Genomic DNA, 26,780 nt, shown 5'->3' with positions numbered 1-26,780 from the left:
AACCTCCTGCCATGGTGGGAGATCTGAGGAAACGGACAATTAACCTCCTGCCATGGTGGGCGATCTGAGGAAACGGAAAATTAACCTCCTGCCATGGTGGGCGATCTGAGGAAACAGAAAATTAACCTCCTGCCATGGTGGGAGATCTGAGGAAACGGACAATTAACATCCTGCCATGGTGGGAGATCTGAGGAAACGGAAAATTAACCTCCTGCCATGGTGGGAGATCTGAGGAAACGGAAAATTAACCTCCTGCCATGGTGGGAGATCTGAGGAAACGGAAAATTAACCTCCTGCCATGGTGGGAGATCTGAGGAAACGGAAAATTAACCTCCTGCCATGGTGGGAGATCTGAGGAAACGGACAATTAACCTCCTGCCATGGTGGGAGATCTGAGGAAACGGAAAATTAACCTCCTGCCATGGTGGGAGATCTGAGGAAACGGACAATTAACCTCCTGCCATGGTGGGAGATCTGAGGAAACGGAAAATTAACCTCCTGCCATGGTGGGAGATCTGAGGAAACGGAAAATTAACCTCCTGCCATGGTGGGAGATCTGAGGAAACGGAAAATTAACCTCCTGCCATGGTGGGAGATCTGAGGAAACGGAAAATTAACCTCCTGCCATGGTGGGAGATCTGAGGAAACGGACAATTAACCTCCTGCCATGGTGGGCGATCTGAGGAAACGGAAAATTAACCTCCTGCCATGGTGGGCGATCTGAGGAAACAGAAAATTAATCTCCTGCCATTGTGGGCGATCTGAGGAAACGGAAAATTAATCTCCTGCCATGGTGGGCGATCTGAGGAAACGGACAATTAACCTCCTGCCATTGTGGGCGATCTGAGGAAACAGAAAATTAATCTCCTGCCATTGTGGGCGATCTGAGGAAACGGACAATTAACCTCCTGCCATGGTGGGCGATCTGAGGAAACGGAAAATTAACCTCCTGCCATGGTGGGCGATCTGAGGTAACGGAAAATTAACCTCCTGCCATGGTGGGAGATCTGAGGAAACGGACAATTAACCTCCTGCCATGGTGGGCGATCTGAGGAAACGGAAAATTAATCTCCTGCCATGGTGGGAGATCTGAGGAAACGGAAAATTAACCTCCTGCCATGGTGGGCGATCTGAGGAAACGGAAAATAAACCTCCTGCCATGGTGGGCGATCTGAGGAAACGGAAAATTAACCTCCTGCCATGGTGGGCGATCTGAGGAAACAGAAAATTAATCTCCTGCCATTGTGGGCGATCTGAGGAAACGGACAATTAACCTCCTGCCATGGTGGGCGATCTGAGGAAAAGGAAAATTAACCTCCTGCCATGGTGGGCGATCTGAGGAAACGGAAAATTAACCTCCTGCCATGGTGGGAGATCTGAGGAAACGGACAATTAACCTCCTGCCATGGTGGGCGATCTGAGGAAACGGAAAATTAATCTCCTGCCATGGTGGGAGATCTGAGGAAACGGAAAATTAACCTCCTGCCATGGTGGGCGATCTGAGGAAACGGAAAATAAACCTCCTGCCATGGTGGGCGATCTGAGGAAACGGAAAATTAACCTCCTGCCATGGTGGGAGATCTGAGGAAACGGAAAATAAACCTCCTGGGAAATTGTTATATTGTTAAGTAAACGATCTCAAGAAGTAAAGCGTTACAAAAACAACCCAAAAGTAAGTTTAACTCACTCGAAAGGATCCCAGTTGTAGTACTTGGAGCGCTCTGTCTCGTTCATTGGTACCCATTTAAAGACCAGAGCCCAATTAAAACCACCCTTGCTACCATCTGTCTTGGTGTAATCTAGCCTGGGTTAAGTTAGCGTCAGTCAATCTGTTTTAGTGTCACGTGGTGTGGATACTGTTGAAACCACCCTTGCTACCATCTGTCTTGGTGTAATCTAGCCTGGGTTAAGTTAGCGTCAGTCAATATGTTTTAGTGTCACGTGGTGTGTAAACCACCCTTGCTACCATCTGTCTTGGTGTAATCTAGCCTGGGTTAAGTTAGCGTCAGTCAATCTGTTTTAGTGTCACGTGGTGTGAATACCACCCTTACTACCATCTGTCTTGGTGTAATCTAGCCTGGGTTAAGTTAGCGTCAGTCAATCTGTTTTAGTGTCACGTGGTGTGTATACCACCCTTACTACCATCTGTCTTGGTGTAATCTAGCCTGGGTTAAGTTAGCGTCAGTCAATCTGTTTTATAGTGTCACGTGGTGTGTATACCACCCTTGCTACCATCTGTCTTGGTGTAATCTAGCCTGGGTTAAGTTAGCGTCAGTCAATATGTTTTAGTGTCACGTGGTGTGTATACCACCCTTGCTACCATCTGTCTTGGTGTAATCTAGCCTGGGTTAAGTTAGCGTCAGTCAATCTGTTTTATAGTGTCACGTGGTGTGTATACCACCCTTGCTACCATCTGTCTTGGTGTAATCTAGCCTGGGTTAAGCTAGCGTCAGTCAATATACCATCTGTCTTGGTGTAATCTAGCCTGGGTTAAGTTAGCGTCAGTCAATCTGTTTTATAGTGTCACGTGGTGTGTATACCACCCTTGCTACCATCTGTCTTGGTGTAATCTAGCCTGGGTTAAGTTAGCGTCAGTCAATCTGTTTTATAGTGTCACGTGGTGTGTATACCACCCTTACTACCATCTGTCTTGGTGTAATCTAGCCTGGGTTAAGTTAGCGTCAGTCAATCTGTTTTATAGTGTCACGTGGTGTGAATACCACCCTTGCTACCATCTGTCTTGGTGTAATCTAGCCTGGGTTAAGTTAGCGTCAGTCAATCTGTTTTATAGTGTCACGTGGTGTGAATACCACCCTTGCTACCATCTGTCTTGGTGTAATCTAGCCTGGGTTAAGTTAGCGTCAGTCAATCTGTTTTATAGTGTCACGTGGTGTGTATACCACCCTTGCTACCATCTGTCTTGGTGTAATCTAGCCTGGGTTAAGCTAGCGTCAGTCAATATGTTTTAGTGTCACGTGGTGTGGATACCACCCTTGCTACCATCTGTCTTGGTGTAATCTAGCCTGGGTTAAGTTAGCGTCAGTCAATCTGTTTTAGTGTCACGTGGTGTGTATACTGTGCTCCACCCTTGCTACCATCTGTCTTGGTGTAATCTAGCCTGGGTTAAGTTAGCGTCAGTCAATATGTTTTATAGTGTCACGTGGTGTGTATACCACCCTTGCTACCATCTGTCTTGGTGTAATCTAGCCTGGGTTAAGTTAGCGTCAGTCAATATGTTTTATAGTGTCACGTGGTGTGTATACCACCCTTGCTACCATCTGTCTTGGTGTAATCTAGCCTGGGTTAAGTTAGCGTCAGTCAATATACCATCTGTCTTGGTGTAATCTAGCCTGGGTTAAGTTAGCGTCAGTCAATCTGTTTTATAGTGTCACGTGGTGTGTATACCACCCTTGCTACCATCTGTCTTGGTGTAATCTAGCCTGGGTTAAGTTAGCGTCAGTCAATATACCATCTGTCTTGGTGTAATCTAGCCTGGGTTAAGTTAGCGTCAGTCAATCTGTTTTAGTGTCACGTGGTGTGGATACCACCCTTACTACCATCTGTCTTGGTGTAATCTAGCCTGGGTTAAGCTAGCGTCAGTCAATATACCATCTGTCTTGGTGTAATCTAGCCTGGGTTAAGTTAGCGTCAGTCAATCTGTTTTAGTGTCACGTGGTGTGTATACCACCCTTGCTACCATCTGTCTTGGTGTAATCTAGCCTGGGTTAAGTTAGCGTCAGTCAATCTGTTTTAGTGTCACGTGGTGTGAATACTGTGCTCCACCCTTGCTACCATCTGTCTTGGTGTAATCTAGCCTGGGTTAAGTTAGCGTCAGTCAATATACCATCTGTCTTGGTGTAATCTAGCCTGGGTTAAGTTAGCGTCAGTCAATCTGTTTTAGTGTCACGTGGTGTGGATACCACCCTTACTACCATCTGTCTTGGTGTAATCTAGCCTGGGTTAAGCTAGCGTCAGTCAATATACCATCTGTCTTGGTGTAATCTAGCCTGGGTTAAGTTAGCGTCAGTCAATCTGTTTTAGTGTCACGTGGTGTGTATACCACCCTTGCTACCATCTGTCTTGGTGTAATCTAGCCTGGGTTAAGTTAGCGTCAGTCAATCTGTTTTAGTGTCACGTGGTGTGTATACTGTGCTCTAATTGGTTGGTTTGTGTCACGTGGTGTGTATACTGTGCTCTAATTGGTTGGTTTGTGTCACGTGGTGTGAATACTGTGCTCTGATTGGTTGGTTTGTGTCACGTGGTGTGAATATTGTTAAGTTATCGTCAGTCAATCTGTTTTAGTGTCACGTGGTGTGTATACTGTGCTCTAATTGGTTGGTTTGTGTCACGTGGTGTGTATACTGTGCTCTAATTGGTTGGTTTGTGTCACGTGGTGTGAATACTGTGCTCTAATTGGTTGGTTTGTGTCACGTGGTGTGAATACTGTGCTCTGATTGGTTGGTTTGTGTCACGTGGTGTGAATACTGTTAAGTTATCGTCAGTCAATCTGTTTTAGTGTCACGTGGTGTGTATACTGTGCTCTAATTGGTTGGTTTGTGTCACGTGGTGTGTATACTGTGCTCTAATTGGTTGGTTTGTGTCACGTGGTGTGAATACTGTGCTCTAATTGGCTGGTTTGTGTCACGTGGTGTGAATACTGTGCTCTGATTGGTTGGTTTGTGTCACGTGGTGTGAATACTGTTAAGTTATCGTCAGTCAATCTGTTTTAGTGTCACGTGGTGTGTATACTGTGCTCTAATTGGTTGGTTTGTGTCACGTGGTGTGAATACTGTTAAGTTATCGTCAGTCAATCTGTTTTAGTGTCACGTGGTGTGAATACTGTGCTCTGATTGGTTGGTTTGTGTCACGTGGTGTGAATACTGTTAAGTTATCGTCAGTCAATCTGTTTTAGTGTCACGTGGTGTGTATACTGTGCTCTAATTGGTTGGTTTGTGTCACGTGGTGTGGATACTGTGCTCTAATTGGTTGGTTTGTGTCACGTGGTGTGAATACTGTTAAGTTAGCGTCAGTCAATCTGTTTTATAGTGTCACGTGGTGTGTATACTGTGCTTTAATTGGTTGGTTTGTGTCACGTGGTGTGGATACTGTGCTCTAATTGGTTGGTTTGTGTCACGTGGTTTGAATACTGTTAAGTTAGCGTCAGTCAATCTGTTTTATAGTGTCACGTGGTGTGTATACTGTGCTCTAATTGGTTGGTTTGTGTCACGTGGTGTGAATACTGTGCTCTGATTGGTTGGTTTGTGTCACGTGGTGTGAATACTGTTAAGTTATCGTCAGTCAATCTGTTTTAGTGTCACGTGGTGTGTATACTGTGCTCTAATTGGTTGGTTTGTGTCACGTGGTGTGTATACTGTGCTCTAATTGGTTGGTTTGTGTCACGTGGTGTGAATACTGTGCTCTAATTGGTTGGTTTGTGTCACGTGGTGTGAATACTGTGCTCTGATTGGTTGGTTTGTGTCACGTGGTGTGAATACTGTTAAGTTATCGTCAGTCAATCTGTTTTAGTGTCACGTGGTGTGTATACTGTGCTCTAATTGGTTGGTTTGTGTCACGTGGTGTGTATACTGTGCTCTAATTGGTTGGTTTGTGTCACGTGGTGTGAATACTGTGCTCTAATTGGTTGGTTTGTGTCACGTGGTGTGAATACTGTGCTCTGATTGGTTGGTTTGTGTCACGTGGTGTGAATACTGTTAAGTTATCGTCAGTCAATCTGTTTTAGTGTCACGTGGTGTGTATACTGTGCTCTAATTGGTTGGTTTGTGTCACGTGGTGTGAATACTGTTAAGTTATCGTCAGTCAATCTGTTTTAGTGACACGTGGTGTGAATACTGTGCTCTGATTGGTTGGTTTGTGTCACGTGGTGTGAATACTGTTAAGTTATCGTCAGTCAATCTGTTTTAGTGTCACGTGGTGTGTATACTGTGCTCTAATTGGTTGGTTTGTGTCACGTGGTGTGTATACTGTGCTCTAATTGGTTGGTTTGTGTCACGTGGTGTGAATACTGTGCTCTAATTGGCTGGTTTGTGTCACGTGGTGTGAATACTGTGCTCTGATTGGTTGGTTTGTGTCACGTGGTGTGAATACTGTTAAGTTATCGTCAGTCAATCTGTTTTAGTGTCACGTGGTGTGTATACTGTGCTCTAATTGGTTGGTTTGTGTCACGTGGTGTGAATACTGTTAAGTTATCGTCAGTCAATCTGTTTTAGTGTCACGTGGTGTGAATACTGTGCTCTGATTGGTTGGTTTGTGTCACGTGGTGTGAATACTGTTAAGTTATCGTCAGTCAATCTGTTTTAGTGTCACGTGGTGTGTATACTGTGCTCTAATTGGTTGGTTTGTGTCACGTGGTGTGGATACTGTGCTCTAATTGGTTGGTTTGTGTCACGTGGTGTGAATACTGTTAAGTTAGCGTCAGTCAATCTGTTTTATAGTGTCACGTGGTGTGTATACTGTGCTTTAATTGGTTGGTTTGTGTCACGTGGTGTGGATACTGTGCTCTAATTGGTTAGTTTGTGTCACGTGGTTTGAATACTGTTAAGTTAGCGTCAGTCAATCTGTTTTATAGTGTCACGTGGTGTGTATACTGTGCTCTAATTGGTTGGTTTGTGTCACGTGGTGTGAATACTGTGCTCTGATTGGTTGGTTTGTGTCACGTGGTGTGAATACTGTTAAGTTATCGTCAGTCAATCTGTTTTAGTGTCACGTGGTGTGTATACTGTGCTCTAATTGGTTGGTTTGTGTCACGTGGTGTGTATACTGTGCTCTAATTGGTTGGTTTGTGTCACGTGGTGTGAATACTGTGCTCTAATTGGTTGGTTTGTGTCACGTGGTGTGAATACTGTGCTCTGATTGGTTGGTTTGTGTCACGTGGTGTGAATACTGTTAAGTTATCGTCAGTCAATCTGTTTTAGTGTCACGTGGTGTGTATACTGTGCTCTAATTGGTTGGTTTGTGTCACGTGGTGTGTATACTGTGCTCTAATTGGTTGGTTTGTGTCACGTGGTGTGAATACTGTGCTCTAATTGGTTGGTTTGTGTCACGTGGTGTGAATACTGTGCTCTGATTGGTTGGTTTGTGTCACGTGGTGTGAATACTGTTAAGTTATCGTCAGTCAATCTGTTTTAGTGTCACGTGGTGTGTATACTGTGCTCTAATTGGTTGGTTTGTGTCACGTGGTGTGAATACTGTTAAGTTATCGTCAGTCAATCTGTTTTAGTGACACGTGGTGTGAATACTGTGCTCTGATTGGTTGGTTTGTGTCACGTGGTGTGAATACTGTTAAGTTATCGTCAGTCAATCTGTTTTAGTGTCACGTGGTGTGTATACTGTGCTCTAATTGGTTGGTTTGTGTCACGTGGTGTGGATACTGTGCTCTAATTGGTTGGTTTGTGTCACGTGGTGTGAATACTGTTAAGTTAGCGTCAGTCAATCTGTTTTATAGTGTCACGTGGTGTGTATACTGTGCTTTAATTGGTTGGTTTGTGTCACGTGGTGTGGATACTGTGCTCTAATTGGTTGGTTTGTGTCACGTGGTTTGAATACTGTTAAGTTAGCGTCAGTCAATCTGTTTTATAGTGTCACGTGGTGTGTATACTGTGCTCTAATTGGTTGGTTTGTGTCACGTGGTGTGGATACTGTGCTCTAATTGGTTGGTTTGTGTCACGTGGTGTGAATACTGTTAAGTTAGCGTCAGTCAATCTGTTTTATAGTGTCACGTGGTGTGTATACTGTGCTCTAATTGGTTGGTTTGTGTCACGTGGTGTGAATACTGTGCTCTGATTGGTCAATCTGTTTTATAACTTGAATAATTCTGAATGTAAAGTTGGATGGTTTAAGTTGAAAATTGTAAGCCGTTTTAATTCAATCAATTGGTACTTGAATCCTTCAAAAAGGCGCGTAAAATTCAAGGGATCCCGGAAAAGAAGCCTCCAAAGGTTGGACCTTCAAACAAAGCCTTAATAAAACCTATAAATAGAATTTTTACAAAGGTCCGTACGTTTCATAGTTGATATTATCAATAGCAGGAGCAGGAACAATGAGTCTGTTTGTGTGGATTCTTTGTAGCAGCGATTCTAACCAGCCCTCTGTTGCTTCAATGTGCGAGTCTAGAAACACTAAAACCTGCGAGAGATAAAATAGTTTGAATATTTCGCATTTCAATGAGAGATGTGCATAATTTGGTGAGCAACTTACCAATTAAACAAAGGAACAGTGAACCTAGACTAGGGAATTGTACGGGTGTATGTAGAGTTGGTTACAAAGTCTGTTAATGTAACAGTACACGCAAACTATTGCAGTGACGTGTGGAGGTGTGTCTTTACAAACCTTTCAGTGAAATACTAGTCTATGGGAGACAGGGTGAAAGCCGATACCAGTGTCAAGGAGAGATAAATCTATGAATTAGTACGTGTTCAATTATGCACGAATGAAGCCGTAGCAAACTTACAAAATATGTAAATTTTGAACCAATGTTGATCACTCCCTTAATTTTAGCTAGATTTACAAACGCGCGCAGATTAAATTATATTTACAAATTTAGATTCGCGCGCCGAGACTTGTAAATACCCGAAGATGCGTGTTCCGACACTGATTTTATGTAGACCTGACGTAGTCTCTTCCAGAGGGTGTATTCTCGGATTTTGTGGCCGCCGTCTTGTAATTAGCCTATTATCGAGCTATTACCAGTATAATTCAATATTATTATGACTATTACAAACTAAGATTGAAATCAATTATCGAGAAATGAGCAAGTAATTAGGTCAGATGTAGATATGGGCAAGCGTGCCACAAATGGGGGCAAGCTGTGTCACAATTAATGGGGGCAAGCCGTGCCACAAATATGTCTCTCCTGAACACCTTAGGAAACCACTACATTATTTGAATATTCCTACACATGATTTGAAACCGCTACATTATTTGAATATTCCTACATATGATTTGAAACCGCTACATTATTTGAATATTCCTACATATGATTTGAAACCGCTACATTATTTGAATATTCCTACATATGATTTGAAACCGCTACATTATTTGAATGTTCCTACACATGATTTGAAACCGCTACATTATTTGAATATTTCTACACATGATTTGAAACCGCTACATTATTTGAATATTTCTACACATGATTTGAAACCGCTACATTATTTGAATGTTCCTACACATGATTTGAAACCGCTACATTATTTGAATATTTCTACACATGATTTGAAACCGCTACATTATTTGAATGTTCCTACATATGATTTGAAACCGCTACATTATTTGAATATTTCTACACATGATTTGAAACCGCTACATTATTTGAATGTTCCTACATATGATTTGAAACCGCTACATTATTTGAATATTTCTACACATGATTTGAAACCGCTACATTATTTGAATATTTCTACACATGATTTGAAACCGCTACATTATTTGAATGTTCCTACATATGATTTGAAACCGCTACATTATTTGAATATTCCTACATATGATTTGAAACCGCTACATTATTTGAATGTTCCTACACATGATTTGAAACCGCTACATTATTTGAATATTTCTACACATGATTTGAAACCGCTACATTATTTGAATATTTCTACACATGATTTGAAACCGCTACATTATTTGAATGTTCCTACATATGATTTGAAACCGCTACATTATTTGAATGTTCCTACATATGATTTGAAACCGCTACATTATTTGAATATTCCTACATATGATTTGAAACCGCTACATTATTTGAATGTTCCTACACATGATTTGAAACCGCTACATTATTTGAATATTTCTACACATGATTTGAAACCGCTACATTATTTGAATATTTCTACACATGATTTGAAACCGCTACATTATTTGAATGTTCCTACACATGATTTGAAACCGCTACATTATTTGAATATTTCTACACATGATTTGAAACCGCTACATTATTTGAATGTTCCTACATATGATTTGAAACCGCTACATTATTTGAATATTTCTACACATGATTTGAAACCGCTACATTATTTGAATGTTCCTACATATGATTTGAAACCGCTACATTATTTGAATATTTCTACACATGATTTGAAACCGCTACATTATTTGAATGTTCCTACATATGATTTGAAACCGCTACATTATTTGAATGTTCCTACACATGATTTGAAACCGCTACATTATTTGAATATTTCTACACATGATTTGAAACCGCTACATTATTTGAATATTCCTACATATGATTTGAAACCGCTACATTATTTGAATATTTCTACACATGATTTGAAACCGCTACATTATTTGAATGTTCCTACATATGATTTGAAACCGCTACATTATTTGAATGTTCCTACACATGATTTGAAACCGCTACATTATTTGAATGTTCCTACATATGATTTGAAACCGCTACATTATTTGAATATTTCTACACATGATTTGAAACCGCTACATTATTTGAATATTCCTACATATGATTTGAAACCGCTACATTATTTGAATATTCCTACACATGATTTGAAACCGCTACATTATTTGAATATTCCTACACATGATTTGAAACCGCTACATTATTTGAATGTTCCTACACATGATTTGAAACCGCTACATTATTTGAATATTCCTACATATGATTTGAAACCGCTACATTATTTGAATATTCCTACATATGATTTGAAACCGCTACATTATTTGAATATTCCTACATATGATTTGAAACCGCTACATTATTTGAATGTTCCTACATATGATTTGATAGCTTAGTCAGGGGATAATGTATGAAAATGTAGCCCATTAACAATAAGCTCGTACAAAATCAACCGCAGCTAGACGTTTACACTTCCTGTCATTATCTGGTTACGTTTACTGTTAGAATATTGAATATTATGCTGATTGTAATTCACGAGGTAAATTTAAAATGGTTTGAAATGGTAACTCGATATCATGAAATTGATGAACAGTTATAGTAAGTCCCACGAACCATGCAAGTTTTGGACCTCCAGCCCTACTCACTGTACAAATTTGTTCGGAAAACTTGCAAAAATTTGTAACTTTCTGAGTTCCTTGCAAGGGCGGAACATTAATTTTCTAGATTACAGAGCGAAACCGATTGGAATCTACCAGGAATTCTACTACCGATTGTAGGAAATATTTGCAGGAGCATTCACAAAGGAAATGAAATGCCGAGTAAATTTGCAGAAAGTTTGCAAGTGCACTGAAATAAAGGTGTAACTAATATTACTCGGGTGAAATATAGATAATACAGATTAGAGTAAATTGTTTGTGCACCTCAAGGGGGGGGGGGGGGGGGGGGGGGGGGGGGGGGGGGGGACCCTTTCGATACCCATCTGACTAAAAGTTGAGGAATGAATGGGCAAAATTAGCATAATTTTCATCAATTTTCGGCAAAAATCTAAGATAGAAAAATAAATATTGCTGATACCATACTTTACCATAGCTGTACTTACTAATTAGAGGAGTGCTCCATTTTATAGTTTGTAAGTTTCAGCAAGTTTTGTATTTGGGGGAGAAGGGAGGGGCACATTTTCAAACAAACAGGTTCTCCGGCTCAGTTTATACTTCATCAACAGACTGGAATTTATATTGTATTACATTAAATTGTGTGTTAAACATTCTTCCCCTCGTATGTGATGATGATGAACTATACATTGGAAACATTTGCTAAGATCTTAAAACTTCTCAGCCGTGTCATTAGAATAATAGAACTGTCCAAGAAAAAAAGGAAAATATGAAGAAAAAAAGGAAAATATGAGTAACTTTCGTTGTGATAAATATTTGTTGATAAATAGCAACTAGGTTATCATCATAACTTTTTCATAGAACAATTACATTGAACACGGTTTACACTTAACAGTGGTGTTAAAATTCTTCAAACATAACTCCGTTCTGAGTGTTTTCTAGAAGTCTACAATTCTCTAAGTTTCAGCAAGTTTTATTGTATAGCCTAGATCCGCTAGAAGCCAATGAACAGAAACCTAGCTATTACAGGAGACTTAACAATTAAACCTACATCATAGACACGATGCGACAAAGTGCGACAAAGCCGTGATGACAGCACATACTCTCAGTAGGACTCGCTACAAATTATTGGAATCAGAAAGCGACCATTGTAATGATTCCCCGTTTGCAATACCGCGCCGACTAGAGACTATTCAATAGTGCAGTTCCGATTAGATTTACGTAACTTGAATAATCATTACTCAATATAAGAATACACTCATGTAAACACTAAACATGTAACATTTTCACTGCTGGGTTGTTTTAACTACTACAAAGTTAATATGATTTATAGAATTAATAAAGTTTAACACCTGATCCAAATTAAACTATTTCACGCGTAAGATTTTCAGCTCTTCCTCTGTACATTCTCTGTAGAATGTAAGAGGGGGTGGCACCCCCCCCCCCAAATGAATTAAACCCGCGTTTTAGTAACACATTCCGCGGAGCATTAACTTAAAGAAATTTAACAAAATTAAATTAAACGCAGTTATAAAACGAAAGATAACTCAGTTATAAGAGGTAAGATCTAATAAAGTTAAGGGAACAGAAGCCTATTGTTTTAAAGACACCTGCTAAACTAGTGTTACAATGTGTGGACTGTGTAGACTGTCAAGGTGTTATTGATCACGTGTTACAATGTGTGGACTGTGTAGACTGTTAAGGTGTTATTGATCACGTGTTACAATGTGTGGACTGTGTAGACTGTTAAGGTGTTATTGATCACGTGTTACAATGTGTAGACTGTGTAGACTGTTAAGGTGTTATTGATCACGTGTTACAATGTGTAGACTGTGTAGACTGTTAAGGTGTTATTGATCACGTGTTAGAATGTGTGGACTGTGTAGACTATCAAGGTGTTATTGATCACGTGTTATTGAATATAGGCTATATAATATTATAGCACGTGTAGGTTAACTTTTAGAAATTACAGTATTAAACGTGCTGAGTTACATTTTCACTCTTCAAATACTGTGACATATAATACACTGGACACTGTGACATGGTATTAAGAGTTGTAGGTACGTGGGTAATACGTGTAGTAAATAAGTTAGTATACTCCAGTATATACAGTATACTCCAGTATATACAGTATATACAGTATATACAGTATACTCCAGTATATACAGTATATACAGTATATACAGTATATACAGTATACTCCAGTATATACAGTATACTCCAGTATATACAGTATACTCCAGTATATACAGTATATAAAGTATATACAGTATACTCCAGTATATACAGTATACTCCAGTATATACAAGTATATAGAGTATATACAGCATATAATACAGTATACTCTAATACTCCAGCAAGCACAAAGCTTCCCCTTCTTTAAAACAAATTTACATGTTACACCCTGGAGATAACGGCAGTCTCCAAGAAGCTCGACTGGTCCATGGACCAGTGGTCCATGGACCACTATAGGTGGTCCATGGACCACTTCACCAAGGTACAGTGGTCCATGGACCACCATAAGTCAACTCATGAAGATTATATCTAATTTTTTCCCGATCCATGACTCGTGCCGAAGGCACAAAAGAGTCAAGGACAAGGGTTAGCGATCGAGGTTTTTTTTGGTATATGGTAGCTTTGCGACCGTGCCTGCGAGCGTGCGTGCGTGCGTGCGTGCGTGCGTACGTGCCTCAGCCTGCGAGCACTGTTATCGCCCACGTGACTACCTGCGCAAAGTTATTTTGCGTAATAATCTGAATTATATAATTGTTGGCGCGCGGCGCTGAACCAACCAAGTACATTATTAATTTCATCATGTACGTATCCCACTAGGCACTAATTGATAGCATATTATTATTATTTTGAGTTAGTATTACTATTTTGCACAGATCCGTGTCAGGTTGCATAAACAATAAACATATGGTTACATAGCTTAGAAGTATACACGATTTTCAAATTCAATATAGAATTATATTAACTGGGCGGCGCTCGGCAGTCGGCATGTCACTTCGCCATATTTGCATGTTTATATAAACAGTAAAGACTGGGCCGTCCCCAGGTTGTATGGAATATGATAAATACGCCATCACGGATCGGGAAATTGAGCGGCCATCCACAAAAGAAAAGCGGCCGCATTTCTTGTTTATTATCAATTGAAATTGGCATCTTTATGATTGCAATATGTATAATAAGTATTACAAAAGTAAATAACATACAATTTACATAGATAGAGGGAGAAGGTCGGAGCTCTTCCTCATCTCCTCTGTCTTTCTGAGAGAGGCAGAGTCCTCAAATAAACAGTATTTACATTGATCACACAGCTTGGTTCCCTTGAACTGATCAGCTAGGTGATGATAGTGTGAGGAGTCGACAAGCTTCATTTCTGCAACAAAACGCCACTTGTAGAACGTTGATCTGGGCATCTGAATCTGCTGAATAGCCTGCCTTGCGCTCGTCCCACTCTTCTCCATCTCCAAAACAAGAGGATATTGTTGATGGATTGCTGCTTCCATGTTCCTCCGTGTGGTATTTGTAATCCGATGGATTTCGTTGTGTAGTGAGTGGCTCATATTGAAAACACAGTAGTGGTGTACAAGTATCTGTCTTGTATATCGAAAACGACGATGGCTGTGTACCACAATTCATCTTATATATCTCTGCGACGTTTTTCGTAGTTAATACTGACATCTTGCAATCTTAGCGAAGAAGTCTACCGTATGATTGGATCATATGATAATGGAAGCTAAAGTGCTTGCTGATACCATGGACCTTGTTAAAGTGGTCCATGGACCACTTATTCAGTGATAAGGTGGTCCATGGACCAGTGGTCCATGGACCACCTAGAGTGGTCCATAGACCAGTGGTCCATGGACCAGTCGGGCTTCTTGTAAACTGCCGAGATAACACGTGACATAATACACGTGGCCGGGTATAAAGGTAATGTTACACTAAGCCTCTCTATCAAGACACTGATCACTTTAAGTTCATTAAGTTCAGTAATTTTACAATTTCTATTTTCTAAACCACAATGTAACCATCCCTAACAGCAGAGTGACACACTACTACTAAAGTAGCAGGGTGCCAGAGTAGGTCACACCCGGAGATAACACGTGACATATCACGTGATATAATATAAACCACAATGTTACTAAAGTGTGGAGTATCAAGTAGGTGCTGGTCACACTTTAAAGTGCTAATAAAAGAATGACATAATCTATTAATTTGTTGATGAGCTGGTTTATTATATAATAATATGGTGGTTAAAATGTGACACATTGCAACCCCGCCCTCCACCACAACGCTCTTCACATTATTTAGTTTCACTGCTTCCAATACATGGTTAAGACGGTACGTTGTAGAACTTTTAGATATTTAGAGAATTTGGAGCGTGTTATTTCTACGAGGAATATTTCATTTAAATCTGTAACATATGTAACATATCTCTAATAATTTTGACAAGGTACATTCCTGCAGTCAGTTATTTTATCATACCATCAATAGCTTTATGTGCCGTACAATTAGTACAAATAATGTGGTGTGAATGCCTCCTAACTTACATTATAATAGGATATTACAATCGAAGAAGTATATATAAAGAGATGAAGCTCTGAAAAAAGCTCTTTCTATAATTATAGACCTGGTTAACCTGGTGACCTGACTAACCTGGTAACCTGGTTAACCTGGTGAACCTGGTTAACCTGGTGACCTGATTAACCTGGTGACCTGATTAACCTGGTAACCTGGTTAACCTGGTGAACCTGGTGACCTGGTAACCTGGTAACCTGGTGATCTGGTAACCTGGTTAACCTGGTGAACCTGGTGACCTGGTAACCTGGTAACCTGGTGATCTGGTTAACGACTAGTTATATAGAGCACTGGTCTATATTATTTCGGCTATTTAAATAGACACTATTAAGCTAATTACTAACCTGCCCCGGCTAACCGAGCCCTGATCAGCCCCATTCTCGCATCTATATCACACGTGACATAATACACGTGACATAATACACGTGACATAATACACGTGACATAATACACGTGACATAACACTCGGCTATTTAAATAGACACTAAGCTAATAACTAACCTGCCCGGCTAACCGAGCCCTGATCAGTCCCATTCTCGCATCTATATCACACGTGACATAATACACGTGACATAATACACGTGACATAATACACGTGACATAACACTCGGCTATTTAAATAGACACTAAGCTAATTACTAACCTGGCCCTTGCTGTAGGCAGCCCCAGCTAACCTAGCCCTGATCAGCCCCATTCTCGCATCTTGTCTGAGAATCTTTACTTTGGGGAGGTTCTTAACATACTCGTCCAGCGGTGCAAACGTGTCCGCTGAGAGAGGCAATTTAGATATAAGAAACTATTAATTAATGGTAAATTAATTCTAATTAATTATTAATTATTATTGAGATGTCAGTATAGATCATGTGCTTTCTGGCGGGGAGGCACATTTGACAAAATATCAGCTTCGACTGGAATCAAATACGAAAGTAACTGTCACACAAATATATGCCTTACCAGAATCCACATATATATTATCAATTACAAGATATAATATGTTACAATACGTTACAATACGTTACAATACGTTACAATAATGACTTTAATATACAAACTAACTAAACACGTTGAACTGAGATAAGTTGGCTTAGTACTGCATTCTACTACTTAAGATAGGAACTCCAGTTATTTGAAACCTTACTTTTGAAATCTGCAATAAATTACTCGACACTTGAATTACTGATCATTTAACCTTATTAACTTATTGAGTAATTAACTAATTAGTAATTAACAAATTAGTAATTAACTTATTAGTAATTAACTAATTAGTAATCATATTAACTCACGGTGTGTTTCCCTGTGACTAGCATCATCCACCAGTATAATCTCCTCCAACAGCTCAGGAGGTGAGCGGTTTAATATACTGTGTACTGATCTGAAGTAATAGGGTTTGTTAAATCAGGGATTAACAATGCCACAAGTTGTAGAAGGTATAATATAAAGGGGCCCCACAGCTATAAATACATTCAGAATATGTAACATACATATAATTTCTGAGCATTTCTGATTTCTCACGTAGAGAATATTCCCTGTGCAAATATTGGGGCACGTCAATATAATTCAAAGTAGAAAGAGGGAAATGAGTTTAAGAAAAATAAAACGTGAAGACCAAATTATATGAATTAGCGATCTATATACCAATAATTATTCAGCCAAATAACAACAAATCAGCTTTATAATATTAAAATTACAGGAAGATGCGCACTCACCTCAGAAGGGAAGATAGTGCCTCGTTGTGGAAGCAGATCACAATACTAGCTTTAGGTAAGTTTCTAGGGTAGCCCATCCTCCGGCACCTGACAGAATCCACATATAATTAGCTAATTATCTAATTAACTAATTATCTAATTAACTAATTATCTAATTAACTAATTATCTAATTAAGTAATTTACTAAATAAGCAGATCACAATACTAGCTTTAGGTAAGTTTCTAGGGTAGCCCAACCTCCGGCACCTGACAGAATCAGCATATAATTAACTAATTAACTAATTATCAGATAATAAACTAATTATATAATTTACTAAATAAGCAGATTACAATACTAGCTTTAGGTAAGTTTCTAGGGTAGCCCATCCTCCGACACCTGATAGAATCCACATATAATTAACTAATTATCTAAATAACTAATTAACCAGTTAACTAATTAACTAATTATCTAATTTACTAAGATCACAATACTAGCTTTAGGTAAGTTTCTAGGGTAGCCCATCCTCCGACACCTGATAGAATCCACATATAATTAACTAATTATCTAATTAACTAATTAACCAGTTAACTAATTAACTAATTATCTAATTTACTAAGATCACAATACTAGCTTTAGGTAAGTTTCTAGGGTAGCCCATCCTCCGACACCTGATAGAATCCACATATAATTAACTAATTATCTAATTAACTAATTAACCAGTTAACTAATTAACTAATTATCTAATTTACTAAGATCACAATACTAGCTTTAGGTAAGTTTTTAGGGTAGCCCATCCTCCGACACGTTATAATGGTACAGCATTCAAAATGGTTTTATATCAAAGGTCCACCTGATGATCTAGAAAATTATACTTCGCTCTTATCGTACATAACTTATTGTTGTTTGAATTTAAATTCAATCTCAGTTTTGGACCGGATACTATTGTATTAGACACTACGGTGGTACGGTCCCTTTTACCGAGTTACCCTGTCATTACACGCCTTGCCTTTAGGGAGGGTGTACATTTAAGCATACAGATTACAGGGGTACAGTGTACACTAGAAGGTGTGTTAGTTGGGGACATTGGTCTTCTTTCTTACGACCAAGTATTATATTGTAGTATTTTTTAAATTCAACTTTTTAACTTTTTTAAAGAGAGGCTGGGCCTGGGTGGCCCACGAGAGGATAGCATGAGGATGCTCTACCTACCTCTGGGGTATGGCAGCCCTAGGGGAGGTTGCCGGAGAAATCAATGTGTATATTGGAAGATGTTGGTAAGTGTTATTAGGGGGGATGAATGTTGTCAGTTGTAGTATGAAATTGTACTTGAAACATCATTTTCTTTTGTTTTGTAGACTAATGGGGGGGGGGGGGGGGGTACCACTGTCCATTTTGTCCATTTTGTCTTTTTTTACATTTTTTTGTGAAGGACAGTGTTTTGGGGACAAAATGGACAATACTAGGGACAAACGGGACAAAAGGGACAAAAATTTTGGACAAATGAGACAAAAAATTAGACAAGCTCAAATGTAGAGAATGTATATATTCTAGACGAAGAGAGCTGTTAGCAAAACGAAATTGTTAACAATGTATAATTCTGAATTTTAAGATTTTGTAATAGATAATCCCGATAATCAGTCTCATCAATGTCTGCCCTTAATCCATATTCAATCTAATAACTAGCTCTAGAACTAAACAGAGTAGTTATATCTCTTCCTCTGTATCCCCTCAGTGCAATATTAGTTGTCTTGCTTTTTGAGTGTTGTTTGCAATGCAAGTTCAACTCAAACGTCAAATGTGAATCAGTGAGCAGGCATATCGGACTAGACCAAGTTGTCTTGAACAGTGAGTACACTAAGGCTGATATATAACCAAGATTGACTTTACTGTTCTGTCTGAATTTACCCAACTTATTAGCTTGTTGGAACTGTGCCTGAACTTATTTTTTGCATTTCAACGGATAATTGACCTTATTTTCTTTACTGTCCATTTTGTCCCTGTCTATTTGTCTCGTTTGTCCCTGTCCTTTTTGTCCATCTCGTCCATTTTGTCCCTGTCTTTTTGTCCATTTTGTCCCTTTTGTCCCCGTCTTTTTTTTGTCTTTTTTGTCTTTTTTGTCTTTTTTGTCGAACCAGTGGTGGTAGTAAGTCGTACCAGAAAGAATTATTTCAATTGGTCACTCAGTGACTGAGCTATTAAGGCCAACGTATGTCCACTGACTTTTGGCCCACCCTGTATTAGTAAAGAGGTTACTATTATATAATATAATAAATTAATAGTACATACTAAACAGTAGAGCCAGCATTCCATGTTGAATGAAACACGCACCAAACATGACAAACTTCTTGTGTGGTTGTCGTTTGAGTTTCAAATTTGTATACTACTGAGAATTTTCAATATTGTTTGGTCTTCGTATTAGTTGCTGTTTGACATTTAATTTCTTTAGTGCTGCTAATTGTTTCCTAATTACCCCCTTATAGGTTAATTGTTTTCCTTTCATTTGGGTTGCTAGAACTGGTATAATAAACAAATACAAAATTAAACAGCAAGCTAGTAAAACAATCCCCTTCAGTTCCGTACAATGGTTCTTACACCACGTCTCTTCACTGGCCGTCTCTGGAGAAAACGATCCTTCCTGATTATCTTACTCCCGACACTAACATACTCTATCTGTTTGGCGGCTGTCCTACCATCATTAACCTAACATCTTACACCACTCACTACCAGTTCTACCAGCACCGTATAAGACTGTTTGAGGGACGCTGTGTGGACGCGCCTGACGCTTCCGATCTTGTAGTGACATTCTGTGACCCGGATCTGATGCAGAGTTTCAGTTTAACAGGTGATGGCAAGCTTATCTATGATAGAACAGGGAGTTGTGTTGGGTATAGGGAGGTACACAACAACACTGATCTTAAACTGATGGAATGTTCTGATAAAGAGGCAAGGTTTGAGTTCCATCTTCAAAACAGTTCCTATCTGATAGCTATAGAAGGTGGGGATTATCTGTGCATGACACCAATGGCAAAGGAAAGTGAGAGCCCATGTCTAAACGACCCAGTTGGAATCACAACATGTAACAACAGAGCATCTCAGATGGTTTTATTAAAGGAATCCTCCTTCCAACTGGACAGAAGACTAATCAGAAACCTAGTGGTACCCTCAGGGGATGACACATGTGACTTCAAGATGTGCGGGATAAACAAACTGACCCCACCTATTCAACTGTTACCGTCTCATCACGTGACACACTGTGCTAAACACTGGGAATGTGTTACGCTAGTGGTAAAGACCGGGCGCCGTCCCAACCTGATACTGCGCCTCGCTCAGTCTGTCAGGGATAGCTTTGGGTACGACCTGCCTATAGCTTGCTTTGATGATGGTCCTGACGAATATTCAGAGGAAATTATGGGTAAAATAGCTCAGTACCCTTTACTGAACTATGTTATTGGTGAGTATGAAGATTATGGGATAGCTGAGGGTAGAAATAGAGCACTGGCACTGGTTAAAACGAAGTATTTTCTCCTGATGGACGATGATGTGATGATGTTGAGCACCACCGATCTGAAGACTATGGTGGACATACTAGACACCACAGATGTGACAGTGGTTGGAGGAGGGTTGATTCACAGGGGTAACATAGCTGGGCTACTCAAATTTGGATATTTCAACGGTACAAAGAGAAAACTGGGCCTATTCCCAGGGACGTGTGAGAAGCTAAACAGAACAGTGCCAAACTATCCAGCCTGTTTTCAATGTGATCTCAATTTAAACCTGTTCATGGGTAAAACTGAACCTGTCAGAGCAACAGGCGGCTGGGATCCCGACCTAAAAATTCTCGAGCACAAGGATATCTTCATAAAGATGAAAGCATCAGGTTTGAAGCTTGCAGTGTGCAAGATGGTAAAGTTAGATCACGTACCCCCGAAGGGTGATATGAACCTGCAAGGTGAGGGTTACTGGGACAAGAGGCACAGGGCATTCCCACCATACAATCAACTTCTGCCGAATAGGTACCTTATACAGAGTATATTTCAAAAACAAGAGATGGATGTTGATGAGGAAGGTAATATTATGTATGTTCATAGACAAGATAGTGGTCACTGCTAATTATGCTACTTTTTAAATTAATATTCAGTTCAATATAATTTATTATCTGACTATGTGGGATTTTAGGGACCAACATAGGATTCTTAATATCTTGCTATCTTAAATTAGCATCAGCAATATGTCAATGTAACGGTATACATTTGAATTGAAAATAACAATTTGTAGCTGATATTCAATGCCAAGCTGAGGTGGCAAAATGTACAAATTGATCAGTATAAATAAAAATCACAATAATATTATATTATATAAACGGTATCTAGAGAGGTTCTACTTTATATTGTAACTTCAAAATGACGACAACCAGAAAGTACTATATAAATATTGCAACTTCAAAATGATAATCCTCAACTACTAACATAGGGTGTCTCATGTCAGACACATGTCTATTAAGGGGTGTCGTATCAGCTAGTCTAGCATTGTAGCCGTGGGTATTAAACCCACGTTTCTTAGCCTCTTCTTCTGTCTCCCCGGCAGGTAACTGCATGGTTATTGCTTATAAAGGGAAATACTGTGAGTAAAGTCAATTTATATCAATAAAACATGTGAAGTGAATAGCACCAAAACGAAAGCTTTCATAACTAGAATACTGATTACTGGCAAGATAAAACACCTGCTTAAGATGATTCTGTAACTGTTCTCGAACTCTTTTGATATCATCAGATTCCTTCCAAGCTGCCTGATAAATGTTTTTTATGAACTCAAGTATAATATGGTTATCAATTGTTGATTAGCAAAATAAAGTCATGGACAACAAAAATTTTATTAGAAAAAACTAACCGGCTGCCAATCTTCTTTTTCCACCTTCACTGTAGGCTTTACATCATCAGTTGGGGGATCATGTCCCCTTTCGTTAGTGTCAGAGTCTTTGGAGTATCTGTTCTGGAAAATGGAGGAAGTTTACACTTGCTGAGCAGTTGAATACCTTACAAGACATATTTATGGCGGCCTAATTTGCGACGACCGAAATTTTGGCAGTCCGAAAATATGGCGAAATTGAACAAAAACCGTCAAATTTCGGACGTCACAGAAAATAAGGGTATTTTTCATCATTTTTTGTGACAGTAAGCAGTAAGGAAAATTCTGAAATTCAGTAAAATCATGTTCAAACTTAGTCTGTATTAAGACTGTAAGACTTTCATGTTAGCACATACATGTATTTTAATGCAAATTTAAACTGTATTGCTTGACATTCAATTCGTCATTGGTGTGGTGATAATTTGTCCCAAGATGCCAGAATTTATTTATTCATTTTACTTGATATTACTTTTTAGAAACAAAATAAAGCAGTGAAGGCACAGTCATTGAAATAAGCTAAAAGATAATGCGGCGGATTCTATTACGACGACCGAAATTTTGGCGGTTCGAAAATATGGCGAAATTTTCGGAAAACCGCCACATTTCGTACGTTATAAATATGTCTTGTAAGGTAAGATGAGTCTTATCTCAGTTACAATGCATTGTAACTGCATTGTAACATTGATCCGACTAGTCAAGTTGATAACAACCATCACCAGAGGTAAACATAATGATTAATAGTAATTTATTCATTTACAATAAACCCATATTTATAGGGTGTAAATTGGGGTACATGGTAAACAAAAGTTATTAAGATTGAAAAAATTGCAATGACAAATTAAATCATTCAGCTCAATGGACAAACAGATATTTTTCTAATTGAAATTAGTCTTGATCTTACCTGTGGAGTGTTGGAAGTCACTGTTGAGTTGATGAGTACTGTTACAGTCATAAATGAAGCAAAAATTAGGACAAACAATCCAAATTTTACTAGAATGTGCCATCTTCTTAGAAAACGAATAAGACTCATCTAGCTCGTCAACTCCAATTGTATGACAGCCTCTTTTTCTTACCATCGACTACAACATCTGTACATAAGATGAAATTTGATTCATGTGGTTAAATGTCAAATCATTCAAGGATATAAAATCAATTTTGACAATATGAAAAATATGTCAAACAGTATATATATACATTCAATTAAATCAAGTGATGCAATTGGCAGAGCACAATCAAATTTTAAGTGTTGCAATTGGCAGAGCACAATTCATTGCTACTAATAATTTTTTCAAAAACATTTTAACAAAACACATGATCTACTCCATTATAGGGGCAGGGATGAGGTTGTATGAAACTTCTGATAGCTGGATCTCACGTTTGGTGTCCACCTTCTTTCCTCGGTACCCTCGTAGAGCAATAAGAGTTGTTCTCAACATTGCAAATCTTATCCTAGTTCTCACGTGTCTTACTACATCGCAGTACCTTTCCTTCCTTTTTCTTGCAATGAGGTCTGCTACTCTGTTGACGAACTGCTTACACTCTTTAGACATTCCTCCAGATGTGAGGAATACAGCCGGGGTGAAGGTAGCCTTCTCCACATTCAACACTCTCTCCAAGTACTCGTCTTTCTTCTCTTTCTCGTTCTCTTCGTATACTTCTTGAAGAGTTTTTGTCCTGTTTGATAAGCAATTGGGGTGTGAAACCCTTATGTCAAGAAAGGTCTTATCAAATGGAGTCCAAACTCCTCTAGCAGATACATCAAGCCGAGCTTGGTCACCTGTTATAGTCTTGGGGTTGAGGCAGTCACCCTCATTCACCTTCTGTAGCTGGGGTTCAACTTTTACATCATGACATACCTCACGAAGTAGATTTGCCATTGTGTCTCTGATGTTGTTGTGGGTCATTATCACGTAGCCCCCTAGCTTACAGGTGAGAAGGTGGTCAAGATCACTTGTTTTCCCACATCCACAGGTGATGGGAGTGTTTGGTATCCACCAACTGTAGCGTAAGCAGACACTGTCTCGAAACTCCTCTTTGTTCAGAGTGTAGCCATACTGCTGAAGTGGCAATGTGTTAAGCCAACTGGACGCTCCCTTTTCTCTTGCTGTTAGTAGTGCTCTCTTAGAGGAGGTGCCACATCTTTCAGCTATAGCGTTAAACTTGGCTTGGAGCTCGGAATTCTTCAAATTTTTTATCATTTCTTTCCCTGATTTGGTGAGGTTACTGGATGCAGTGTAAACTTCCTGTTGGTCCACTATTGCCTTTGTAAGCTCGGTGGTGAGTAGCTTGGAAGCTGTGTACTCAGACTGGCATTCCTCGTGGGGTTTACCAATGCCCAATCCTCCCAATCTTATTGGTAGACTTAACACGTCCCTCTCTAAGTCTGAAATCTCCCTGCCCAGCATCTTTGGCAGAAGCTTTTGTCTTATTTCATGTTCTAGCGGCTCCATGGCTTCAGAGATATGAGGAACAGTCCTTTGAACAAACTTCCATCGGTGTTGTATGCCAGAGATGTAGGCTGAATAGGCTGCTTGAGGCTCAGATTCTGCAATATCAGCTAGCATCTTGATGTCTTCGCACCACCCTTGGACCTTATCGGCAATGTACTGATCTTTGACACCTGTATTGCCAAGTACTGCACCAAGATGCCTTGTGCCTGATGTTATTTGCATATTGAACTCTCCAAACAATGCCTTGGCCTGGTCGATCATCTGAGGGTCCTTCACTACTAGAATGCTTTTAGATGGGTTAGGAAAATAACCATACTTAGGTCCAACTTGGAGCAACTCCTTCCACCACTTATACACTGCCTCCAATTTTCCTCCAGCAGCACTATCATCGGCAAACCACACCTGTTTGATGATGTTTCTCAGGCGGTCGATGTGGTTAAATGAAACTGCAAATCACAATTTGAGGGGAAAATATTAAAAGTCTAAATGGTTTCAATCAATGATCGCCCTATATACTAAGTAAGTATGTAAACTGTAAATAATAAAATTGTTACATTGCACTCGATTATAACTTGTTGCTTGCATGCGAGAACTGATCCTTCTATACTAGATGTTAACCAAAGGACACTCTAACAATAAAAATTTGTTGTTTTCTTGAAATTTGTTGTTTTCTTGACAAGGGTTGGGATATGTTTTAATACTTTCAAAACTACTATATAACAAATAATTTGATGACATCAAACCGCTGAGCAGTCTCTATCTTGCTCAACCCTATCTCACTTTGAGAGTGGTTGATCCCAATAACACCGATCAACAGCCAAATTATGTGTTTCAAACAGATGAGGAAATGAGAAAGGCTTGATTTTGGGTCCCAGAGTCAGGACTGAAGGTGCCCCTGTTGCACCTGCATTTGTGGAGGTAACAGATAACAAATCCTCCGAGGGTCATAATGTAAGCAGCTTTCTACTCATGCTTCAATACCATTTGAAACTATAATACTGAGAGCAATAATATACGATAAGAAGTAGACTTTTTCAGTACCCTTAAGTTGATACTGACCAATTTCCTTAAGTGACCCCAAGTATCAAAAACTTAATAAGTTTATGTTAGCAGACTGCATTTTCTTTCTACTTCCTCTGTCAGACCATAGCTGGGTCTGTTATATAAGGCGCTTTGCTTCAGGGAAAGTTGCCATTCAGGCTATTCAAAATAGCATCCTTAAAAATAGGCTGCGCGATGAAACTCTTGAAACAATCAAGGAACAGTTCAGCCAGCAGATTTTCTTCCTTGATCACCGTAATAAACCATCAAACCTGTCGACACTTGACGGATGTTACTCGTCTAAATTTCTTTGAAGTAGCGTTTGTAGGTTTACAACCTACCAGGACGCGCGCCGAGTTGGACTCGCCGAGTTGGACTCGTAAAATATCTGTTCCATATACAGGACCGTCGACGAGTCCAACTCGGCGCGCGTCCTGGTAGGTTGTAAACCTACAACTTCGAATAGATTTAGACGAGTATGGAGTAACACCCGTCAAATCTTTGTCATACGTTTTATGACCCGCCGCGCACGAGTGCGCGGCTCCCCTGTATCGACCGTGAAACGACCGTGGGGGTCACAACGTGATACAATCAAATCTCAATTAAATTCATGAAGTTTTAAAAACGAGTGCATTGCGCGCAATTTAAATTCTTACTTAACCATTAACTTTATTGAAACACATTTGAAGTTGTATTTTTTTGTGCGCAGAGTCGATCATTATTGATCAGCGCCGGCCAGCTTTGTCATACGTTGTATGACCCGCCGCGCACGAAGTGCGCGGCTCCCCCTGTATCGTCAGGATAGCCATTAGCCATAGTGAAACGACCATAGTGAAACGACCGTGGGGGTCGCAACATGATACAAGGCCAGCTTACCTGGGGACCCCAGGGTATTATATTTATGTTCATAATCATCCGCCGCGCAAATAGAAATTTTGCGGAATGACAGGCTGAGCGCCGCCCATGCCAGTAACGGCTTACTGGGCCGGTGGCGATCAGCAGTCAGCCTGTCATTCCGCCGAATATTTATTAGCCTGGGGTCCCCAGGTAAATAACGGCCGGCGTCAAGTACGCTTTGCGTTAAAACATGCAACTTGTAGCAATCCTTCACTTGATTGCTCGCCCAAATTAATT

The 26,780-nt window shown here is 39.6% G+C and overlaps 1 protein-coding gene across 1 annotated transcript in view; it reads right to left on the bottom strand.

Moving 5' to 3' along the window:
• The window catches only part of LOC134825323 (polypeptide N-acetylgalactosaminyltransferase 13-like), a 32,416-nt gene extending 9,171 nt beyond the window's left edge, over positions 1-23,245 (bottom strand). Inside the window, exons 1-9 of the mRNA XM_063837495.1 lie at positions 23,057-23,245; positions 22,138-22,239; positions 21,971-22,036; positions 21,717-21,838; positions 17,271-17,357; positions 16,848-16,936; positions 16,208-16,332; positions 8,018-8,142; positions 1,688-1,804 (exon numbers count right to left, since the gene is read on the bottom strand). Of these exons, the coding sequence (XP_063693565.1) occupies positions 1,688-1,804; positions 8,018-8,142; positions 16,208-16,332; positions 16,848-16,936; positions 17,271-17,357; positions 21,717-21,838; positions 21,971-22,036; positions 22,138-22,239; positions 23,057-23,185 (962 nt within the window). The 5' untranslated portion in view covers positions 23,186-23,245. The remainder of the gene's footprint in view (positions 1-1,687; positions 1,805-8,017; positions 8,143-16,207; positions 16,333-16,847; positions 16,937-17,270; positions 17,358-21,716; positions 21,839-21,970; positions 22,037-22,137; positions 22,240-23,056) is intronic.
• Between the last annotated feature and the right edge of the window lie 3,535 nt (positions 23,246-26,780).

This window comes from Bolinopsis microptera, chromosome 13 (genome assembly GCF_026151205.1).
Source record: "Bolinopsis microptera isolate Bmic1 chromosome 13, MBARI_Bmic_1.0, whole genome shotgun sequence".
In the NCBI taxonomy this organism is placed as follows: domain Eukaryota; kingdom Metazoa; phylum Ctenophora; class Tentaculata; order Lobata; family Bolinopsidae; genus Bolinopsis; species Bolinopsis microptera.
The sequence above is the reverse complement of the archived record's forward strand: the minus strand, read 5'-3'. Positions and strand labels throughout refer to the sequence as shown.